This window comes from Bison bison, unplaced genomic scaffold, assembly GCF_000754665.1.
Source record: "Bison bison bison isolate TAMUID 2011002044 unplaced genomic scaffold, Bison_UMD1.0 scf7180017864089, whole genome shotgun sequence".
NCBI lineage: Eukaryota > Metazoa > Chordata > Mammalia > Artiodactyla > Bovidae > Bison > Bison bison.
The window spans coordinates 729,613-739,014 of record NW_011494661.1 but is presented as its reverse complement, the minus strand read 5'-3'; the positions used below and the strand labels follow the sequence as shown (position 1 = coordinate 739,014).

Genomic DNA, 9,402 nt, shown 5'->3' with positions numbered 1-9,402 from the left:
CCAGCGCCCCTGCGCTCCGCCCCAGCCCAGGAAGGCGTCACCTGGTCGTGATGCACTTCGTGCAGCTTCACCACGTTGGGATGCGACTGGCACAGCCGCAGGGCAGCCACTTCGCGCTGCGTGTTCTCCTCCAGCCTGGGGGCAGGGCAGGCAGGGTCAGAACAGCCGACCTCCGGCCCCACCCTCCCAGAGTCTGCCCGCCCCGGGCCCGCCCACCTGCGACTGAGGATCTTGACAGCGAACTCTTCGCCGCTCTGTAGCTGTCGGCAGCGGCGGCACACGGAGAAACTACCCTGGCCCAACGCGGGTTCCCGCAGGTCCAGTTCGTACTGCTGGAAGAAGGGCGAGTCCTGGGGGTGCAAGAGAAGCGTCAGAGGTCCTAGCAGGAGCCTTGCGGCTATGCCACGCCCCACCTCGGAGAGGCTCCGGGCCTCACCGAAGCCACCATGTGCGCCTGATGAAGACAGGTCTGGAGTCCCCACGCCCACTTCTCCCACCCTGGCCCAATCCACCTGCATCATGACGCTCCTGGCCAACGCCGCCGGGCCGGGCCGGTCTCCAGCGCCAGACGCTTCCAGCACATCGGTCATCACCGCGTTGTTGCGGTCAAACAAGATGGATGGCGCCACGAAGGAGTATCCCTGGTGGAGGAGGGGGTTGTCAGGGCTGGATGGGCATCCGGGGGCTGGAGGTGCAGAAGGAGCCCCTGAAGGCCCAGACCCAGCCGGAAGGGCAGGGGGCAGAGGAAAGACCCTGCAGTAGGAGTTGAGGGTGTTGCTTTTGCACCCTGGTATACACAGGCTGTTGTGGACATTTTTATTCCACCTTGGTCTGTGATCCCTTGGAACCATGTCTATCCCCTCAGCAGTCTGGGACTCCACCTTTCTCGTCACAGTGGTCCCCCAAGTGCCAAGGCCATCATCTGGCACAACGTAGTGGCCCAGAATATAATGGGCTGAACGAATAAAAGAATTGTGGCCTGGTGTCACACATGCTTAGCTTAGGAAAATTCAGCTCTACCCAACTCAGGACAAAAAGTCTTTATTACTTTCAAATCAAACTTTGGCCTCCTCTGCAAGGGGGTGCTACTGAGGAAATGTAAAGAGAAACCAAAGTTAATTTTTTTGCCTTTCCTAAGGATCCATGTCCTGGCAATTCAAGGAATTCTCAAGGGTAATTTTAAGGATGTGTTGTTTTCTCCTAAAAACGCAGCGCCACTGTATGCAGTGCTAACTAGGATGCACACAGGTGGGATTTTTGTCTGTTAAGTTTGTTGATATGTCCCCAGTACCCAAGTCAGTGCCTGGCACGTTGAAGGCACTCAGTACATATTTTTGAATCATTAAATGAATGAATGAAAGTAACCATTGATTCACAAGAAAACTTGCTCATTAGGACTGTGAGATCAAAGATAGATCCCAGTAGATCGAGGGATATTCAAGCACAGAGCTGTCACTTGTGAGAGCTTCACAGAGGGGACCGATCCACCCATAGTTGATACTGGCCTATTATTTACTATTTATGGACCGAATCCTACCCAGCCATGACCCCAAGCTGGACTTAGGGACGCAGAAATTAAACACATAGTCCCTGCCCTCTGAGAGTTTCAGACCAGGCGAGGTGGTCTCCGTCAGTGTCAGTATACAACCTGACAAACTGCTCAGAAGGAGGTTTTGTCTTCAGAGGGCTGGTGCACAAGAAAAGGGCAACCCAGGGCCAGAGGAGCAGCGAAGTCTTCACACAGGGCAGCGCTGGACAACAAGGCTTGACTTTTGCCAGGTGGGCAACTGTAGGGAAAGAACTCCAGGTGGGGGAAACTGCATGTGCAAAGGAACAGAAGTATGTTCTGGAACCTCTGAGAAGTTCCAAGGTGCTGGAGCACCAGGTGAAATAACAGAGAGTACTGAGCAAAGACCACATCATATACAAATGAACTGATTTACACAACAGAAACAGGCTCACAGACTTAGTGAATGAACTTCTGATTACCAGCGGGGAAGGGTGGCAAAAAGGGATAGTTAGGGAAAACCAGACACAGAACAACGGACTGGTTCAAAACTGGGAAAGGAGTACGTCAAGGCTGTATATTGTTACCCTGTTTATTTATATGTAGAGTACATCATGCAAAATGCCAGGCTGGATGAATCAAAAGCTGGAATCAAGATTACATGGCGAAATATCAACAACGTCAGATATGCAGATGATACCACCCTAATGGCAGAAAGAAAAGAGGAACTAAAGAGCCGCTTGATGAAGGTAAAAGAGGAGAATGAAAAAACTGGCTTAAAACTCAACATTCAGAAAACTAAGATCATGGCATCTGGTCCCATCACTTCATGGAAAATAAATGGGGAAAATATGGAAACAGTGGCAGATTTCATTTTCTTGAGCTCCAAAATCACTGCAGATGGTGACTGCAGCCATGAAATTAACAGACGCCTGCTCCTTGGAAGAAAACCTATGACAAACCTAGACAGTGTATTAAAAGCAGAGACATCACTTTGCCCACAAAGGTCCATATAGTCAGCTATGGTTTTTCCAACAGTCATGTACGTATGTGAGAGTTGGACCATAAGGAAGGCTGAGCGCCAAAGAATTGATACTTTCAAACTGTGGTGCTGGAGAAGACTCTTGAGAGTCCCTTGGACAGCAGGGAGATCAAAACCAGTCAATCCTAAAGAAAATTCATTGGCAGGACTGATGCTGGAGCTGAAGCTCCAATACTTTGGGTACCTGATGCAAAGAGCCGACTTGTTAGAAAAGACCCTGATGCTGAGAAAGATTGAAGGCGGAGGAGAAGGGGGCAACAGAGGATGAGATGGCTGAAAGGCATCACCAACTCAATGGACATGAGTTTGAGCAAACTCCAAGAGATAGTGGAGGACAGGTAAGCCTGGTGTGTTGCAGCCCAGCGTCAGACACGATTTAGCAACTGAGCAACAACAAGGGAGTTTGAAATTGACATGTATATACTGCTATATTTAAAACGGATAACCAACAAGGACCTACTGTATAGCACAGGGAACTCTGCTCAATGTTAGGTGGCAGCCTGGATGGGAGGGGAGTTTGGGGGAGAATGGATACAGGCATATGTATGGCTGAGTCCCTTTGCTGTCCACCTGAAACAATCACAACATTGTTATTTGGCTATATTCCAATATAAAAGAAAAGAAAAAGTAAAAAAAAAAAAAAGACCACATCATGCAAGGCCTTGCATACCAAGCAAAGGAGCTTGGACTTGTCCAACAGGCCTAAGCTTCTAAAACTGGGTGGAGGGGGCCTGTGTCCCCAGGAATGTGATATGGTATGCCACAGTATAAACAAAGCATCTCTTCCTAGGTGTCCCCTTAAAACAACGGTTTTACCTAACAATAAAGAGAGATGATGGAGAAGGGAAATCGACATGAAATTTCAAGATAAACCAGAAATTCAAAGACGTGTCCTGCCAAGGCAGCCTCAATGACTGACAATTCCAAGTTCATCATGAATGGAGAGGAAGGGAGATGCTGAGTCCCCCTCAGGACACAGGGCTATGTAATGTCCAGAGGTCAGCTGGGGCTGAGGCTTGCAACAGCACCCCACTTCCCCTGCATCTGTGGTTCCATGAGCTCTCACTCACCTGGAAGATGCGAGGGTCCCCAGGTGGGGGGCTGCCAGGGGGTGAGTAGACAGGCTCCAGTCGGGTAAATTCTTCTGCAAAGTTGCCCACATCCAGCTCTGAGCGGATCTGGGGTCGGAACGGGGCTGGAATCTTCCTAGCAGCCAGAGCAGCCCAGTCCAGACCCTGGAGAAAAGGAATGAAAGATAAGGGATCAAAGGGCAGGAAGTGGAAACACTGTCCACTCGGGCCACCCTCACTGGGCAGCTTCTCAGTGAGGCAAAGGTCTCGCCTTTGCAGTTGTGTGCAAAGCTGTTCTTCCTGCCTCCCCAGCTTCTGTTTCCCTTCCTCTGATAACAGGATCCCTGTTTCCCTTAGAGAACCACCCCTCCACCGCACTCAGCCAATTCTGGGACTTTTAATAGAACTGGTATGCAAAAAAAAAAAAAAACCTCTTTCTTCTACTGGACTTAAATCTGGGAGGATATGAGTCTGGAACTGCTGGGGCCCCCTCAGTGTCTAGTGATGAAATGCCCAGGCAGAAAAGCAGAAGCAGGAGACAAAGTAAGAAATTCCTAGTAACACAGACTCAGCACCTGGATCCAGCCTTGCCTGAAGTCAGACTGTTTTCCCTGACTTTTCATTTATGGTAGCTAAAACATTGCTTTTTATGTTTAAACTAGTGTGGCATAGCTTGTTCTTGTTGCCTGTCCAACACCCATTCTCTCTGTCATACTTAGCACTATAGCCCCCATTTTATTTCAGGAACCAATGTACAAACTAAAAAATAGTATTTTACAAACTTCTTTGCAGTTAGCAGTGACCAATTACTTGTAAGCAAAAATTATGAGGGAGAAATCCAGAGAAAGAGCCTGAAGAGGAGGGTGAGCAGTTGTTAAGTACCCTTTTTGCCCTTCCCTCCTTCTTCCTCATGCTTCCCACCTGGAGAGCAACCTAGACAGCAAGAGGTCTGGCAGTCATTTTGATACCAGGAGGCAACCGTGGGAATGCAGGCTGTAGCTGTTAGCTGCTCAGGCACGTCAAACTCTTGTGACCCCACGGACTATAGCCCACTCGGCTCCTCTATCCATGGGATTCTCCAGGCAAAAATACTGGAGTGGATTGCCATGCCCTCCTCCAGGGGATCTTTCTGACCTAGGGATCGAACCCACATCTCTTGTCTCCTGCATTGGCAGATGGGCTCTTTACCACTAGCACCGCCTGGAAAGCCCTGGGAATGGAGGCTATGTGCTAAAAATGAAGGAGCATTTAAAAAGAAAAAATCAAGCTTGGCTCCTTGAAGACACCACAGCAGCCCTAGACAGATGACCTCTGGATTTCTTTTATGTAGATAGATAGACAGACAGACAGATAGATCTCTTTTTTAGACTACCATTCATTCCAGTCTCTGTTCTTAGAAGCCAGACTCTATTCCACAGATATAACCATCTTCAGTGCACTTTTGGTCACATGCAGCCTAGAGGCGTGGCTTGGGCTTAAAGGCCCCAGTTCTGGCACCAGGGACCTCAGAATCGCTATCAGCAAAGAGATTGTCTTGAGAGAAGAGGAAATAGCATCAAGCCTCAAAGACCTTGGGGGATGCGGGCGCTCTCTAGTCTGACAACTGGTTCACCTGCTCCCAAGCACCCAGGGACCAGGATGCACTCAGGGTGGGCTGAGGAATTCACTGAGGGACACTGACACTGCTCAGTCACTCTGCCCATAACGGAACATCTTCACCACAGAGGCTTAAGACTCCTGTCTGAGAAAGCTTCTTTGAGGGCCCTTCCAGGCAAAACTTGCTGGGAAGATTCAAGGAGGTGATATTCATAGCAAGGGTAACTGGGTGCCCAGCCCACAGTAAGTGCCCATAAATGGATGCTTTTGTTACTACATTGGACAAGGCAAATTTAATACCCACGTGTAAACAGAACATGACACTTCAGAGCATGGGCCTTCAGGCCACCTAGACCTGAGCTGTATCACTTCGCTCAGTGATCTTGGGCAAATTACCTAACCTCTCTGACCATGGACTGCATAGTCCATGAGGTCACAAAGAGTCAGACACAACTGAGCAACTTTCACTTTTTCTGAACCTGTTTCCTCATCTGTGAAAATAAGGATAATTAGGTTGGTTCTGAGGCTTACATGAAATTATGCAAGCAGGGGGCCAAGATACATTCACTGTTACAGGGTCCTGCTAGGCAACGGGGGCTTCCCAGGTGGCTCAGTGGTAAAGAATCCGCCTGCTAATGCAGGAGACATGGGTTCAATCCTGGAGTAGGAAATGTCAGCCCACTCCCATGGACAGAGATCCCCTGGCTACAGTCCAGGGGATCGAAAAGAGTTGGACATGACTGAGCAACTGAGCATGCACACATGCTGTGCAATGACTCGCCATACACAGTGTCCAAACCAGCGAGGTCTCACAAGGACAGAATTCACTCTGCACTGCACCCTAACCTGCATGCAAGTTGCTTAGGACAGATCCCACGTGGCTGATTCAGACACGTCCATCTGAAGTACAGGCATACAGAATGTATAGGTACAAAGACCAAAACCCTGAGTGGATGCTAACAGTCATGAGACTGGGCCCGACAGCAGACCTGGGGTCTGTTCCCAGCTCTACATTTTTACTGTGTGATCTCTGGCAGATCACGATGCCTCTCTGAATTGTCCAATGAAGAGTCCATTCTCAAGTCCCTGCCAGCCCTGCCAGGCAATGAACCTAGAATTCTTTCCCATGAGAGCAAATTTAAATAGAGATGAATGAGAAGACAAGCCTGCTTTCTTTACCTGCAAAGTTTTCTAAATCAAGTGAAACTGGCCAGTCTCAGACCATCCCTCCAGTGTCCCCCAACCCAGAGCAGTAGCCCAGCCCCGGTGTGTGCAGAGAGCTATGGGGGTGAGTCAGGAGCCTCACCTGGAAGAAGGGGTGGTCCTTAACTTCCTGTGCCCCCTGGGGTCCTGCACCCAGTCGCTTCCTGGGGTCCTTGCAAAGTAGCCGCTGCAGTAGGTCCTGTGCCACTGGCCCGATCCGGGGGGGGAAGGGAGGGGAGCACTTCAGGATCCGTCGGGGAGGATTGGGGGGGGCGTCAGGGGCAGCGAGCCCCCCCTCCAGCCCTGCCCAGGCTCCTCGGCCGCCCTCTGCTTCCAGCCCTGCTCACCGAGACACCTCTGCCTGCGTGTTCCTCTCGCCCTCCAGGGTGAAGGGTGAGGCCCCCGTCAGCAGCTCGAAAAGCAGGATGCCAAGGATCCACCCGTCCACAGCCTGCCGGGCACAGCCAGGGTGAGAGCCTGCAGCCACCCCCGCCTCACCCCACCCCACTCCAGGGCCAACCCACCTTGCCATGGCCCGACTTGCTGCGGATGATTTCAGGGGCCATGTACTCAATGGTGCCACAGAAGGAAAAGGTCCGCTCTTTCTGGAAGGACAAGAGGACCCATTTGGACACCCAGCCGCCCCCACCCCCACCCCACGGCCCAGAGTAAGACTCGGTGGACTTGTGAGAGTCGGAGCAGTGGGAACTTCCTGAAGGCAGAGCTACTGCAGAGCCAGGCGTGGAGCTGGAGCCGGGATGGGAAGGCCTGTGTAGGGGGGTTCAGGAGGCTGAGACCATCCTTCACTCACCTCCTCTGTCAGGAACTCCTTGCTAAGCCCAAAGTCAGTGAGGACAATGTGACCCTCGGAGTCCAGCAGCACATTCTCCAGCTTCAGATCTCGGTAGATGATGCCCAGCTGGCAGGAGGGAAGAGGGCGCTGAGGGTCCCTCCTCTGACACCCCCACCCCCAACTCCTACAGCTCCTGTTCTGTACCAGATCCCTGGGGCAGGGGATCTCCAGTGGGGTGGGGGGCAGGATGAGACTGGCCCATTGAACGGGAGAAGCCATTTAAGATACACCAGCATAGGGACTTCCCTGGTGGTCCAGTGGTTAAGAATCTGCCTGCCAATACAGGGCACATGGCTTCCAGCCCTGGTCCCAGAAGGTGCCACATGCCATGGAGAGCAACTAAGCCCGTGGGCCACAACTGCTGAGTCCGCAGCAAGAGAAGCCACTGCAATGAGAACCCCGAGCACCACAACAAAGAGTAGCCCCCGAGTGCAGCAACGAAGACCCAGCACAGCCATCAGTCAGTCAGTCAATTTCCAAAAAGCATGGAAGGGGTGGGGAAACACCACAGAGAGGCCCCTAGGAGGAAAGCTGTGTGAGGAGCCCCAAATCACAACAGCTCTGGGAACCAAGGCATGAGGTCTCCGTTTGAGGAAGTTCTGTGAACGTGGCCCCAGGAAGCAGCCTGTGAGAGTTCCCTGTGAGAGGAAAGCCCCCTCGAGGAGGCACCAGCGGAGGAGACCCCAGAAGGCAGCACCCGAGCCTTCCTCCCAGGAGGCTAGGGGACGTGGATCCAGTGCCGCCCCCCCGCCCCGACCCCGCGGCCACCCCCTTCCAGGAAGCCCAAGGCTGCCAGCTTCACAGGCCCCTCCAGGGCCAGGACCCGGTGCCCAGGGCCACCACCAGGTGCCCGGGTCCTCACCCACCTTGTGCAGGTGCTCCAGGGCCAGCACGATCTCACCCCCATACACGCGCACCTCGGCCTCCCTGAAGTACTGGCGCTGGTAGAGGTGGGTGAACATTTCGCCGCCGTTCACATAGTCTGGGGGAGGTGGGAGTGGAAGCTGGGAAGCAGCCCCCATGGGTAGCCCCCACACACACACAGGGCCTGCCCTTACCCAGGATGAGGTGCAGCTTGGCATCAGTCTGGAAGGCGTAGTGCAGCGTGACCAGGAAGGGTGCCTGGCGCACCAGCTCCAGCACCGAGCGCTCGGTGCGCGTGTGCTCCTGTGTCTTGGCACGCTGCACCAAGGCTGCCTTGCGCAGCACCTTCATGGCATACAGCTTGCCCGCGTCGTGCCCGCCTGCCTTCCGCACCAGGAACACCTTCCCGTAGGCTGTGGGGGCAGCGAGTGGGCGGAAGGTAGGCCATGAGCAGAAGGGCGGGTGCGAAGGTGGGGGGGTAGCGACGCCTACCCAGGAGGGTGTGCAAGGTGGGGGAAGGAGCTGGGGCGAGAGGCAGGTGTGCACAAAGCTGGCAGCGCTTTCTAAAGCAAAGATGTGCACACCCCCGGGAGGGTGCTCAGCAAACCTAGGGAGGGCATGTGCAAACCAGGCTGGGGGGGGTACGCAACTCCCGGGAGGCCTGCAGCACAGGGTGGGGGCGGGGTGTGTGCAAACCTGGGGAAGGTATAGAGGATGCAAAGCCAGGGAGGGGGCGCAGAGGTGCGGGCAGACAGAAGGACAGTCAACCCCGAGGTGGGGAGTTTGCAAAGTGGAGGAAGACGGCTCTCATATCTCGCAAGGTGGGGAGAGCTGTGAAATCACACGGGTGGGCTGCAAGTCCCCAAGAGTGTTGGCCCCCCCGGGGAGGACCTTGCTCAATGTGGAGCAGCCCTGGAAGTGGGCATGCCAACCCCGGCAGGGCAGGGCCAAGCAGGCAAGGCGGGCTATGCCGGGAGAGGGTGGGGGGCATTGCTGGTGGCCTGGCCCAACCCAGGCGGGTGTGCCCGCGCGGCAGGCCCCAGAGCACCCTGCGGGGGGAGGACACTTGCCGGTGGATAGGGGTCCTCACCTCCCGTGCCCAGCACCTTGAGCAGCTGGAAGTTCTCCACGCCTACCTTCTCCTCGTGCCCCGTCAGGTTGGCTGTGGGCACAGGGGGCAAATGAACCCAGCCAGTGCATGAACCCTCCCCGGCCGGCCTAGGCAGCCATCACCCAGCCAGCACCCCGGGCCACCCCCTGCCCCACC

At 53.9% G+C, this 9,402-nt stretch overlaps 1 protein-coding gene across 1 annotated transcript in view; it reads right to left on the bottom strand.

The window, feature by feature from the left end:
• Nucleotides 1–9,358, bottom strand: part of RPS6KA4 (ribosomal protein S6 kinase, 90kDa, polypeptide 4) — a gene marked incomplete at its 5' end in the record, with an annotated part of 23,995 nt that extends 14,637 nt beyond the window's left edge. Inside the window, 11 exons of the mRNA XM_010838096.1 lie at nucleotides 26–135; nucleotides 217–350; nucleotides 513–641; nucleotides 3,620–3,784; nucleotides 6,522–6,672; nucleotides 6,766–6,869; nucleotides 6,943–7,023; nucleotides 7,230–7,337; nucleotides 8,138–8,253; nucleotides 8,330–8,548; nucleotides 9,226–9,358. Of these exons, the coding sequence (XP_010836398.1) occupies nucleotides 26–135; nucleotides 217–350; nucleotides 513–641; nucleotides 3,620–3,784; nucleotides 6,522–6,672; nucleotides 6,766–6,869; nucleotides 6,943–7,023; nucleotides 7,230–7,337; nucleotides 8,138–8,253; nucleotides 8,330–8,548; nucleotides 9,226–9,358 (1,450 nt within the window). The remainder of the gene's footprint in view (nucleotides 1–25; nucleotides 136–216; nucleotides 351–512; nucleotides 642–3,619; nucleotides 3,785–6,521; nucleotides 6,673–6,765; nucleotides 6,870–6,942; nucleotides 7,024–7,229; nucleotides 7,338–8,137; nucleotides 8,254–8,329; nucleotides 8,549–9,225) is intronic.
• Between the last annotated feature and the right edge of the window lie 44 nt (nucleotides 9,359–9,402).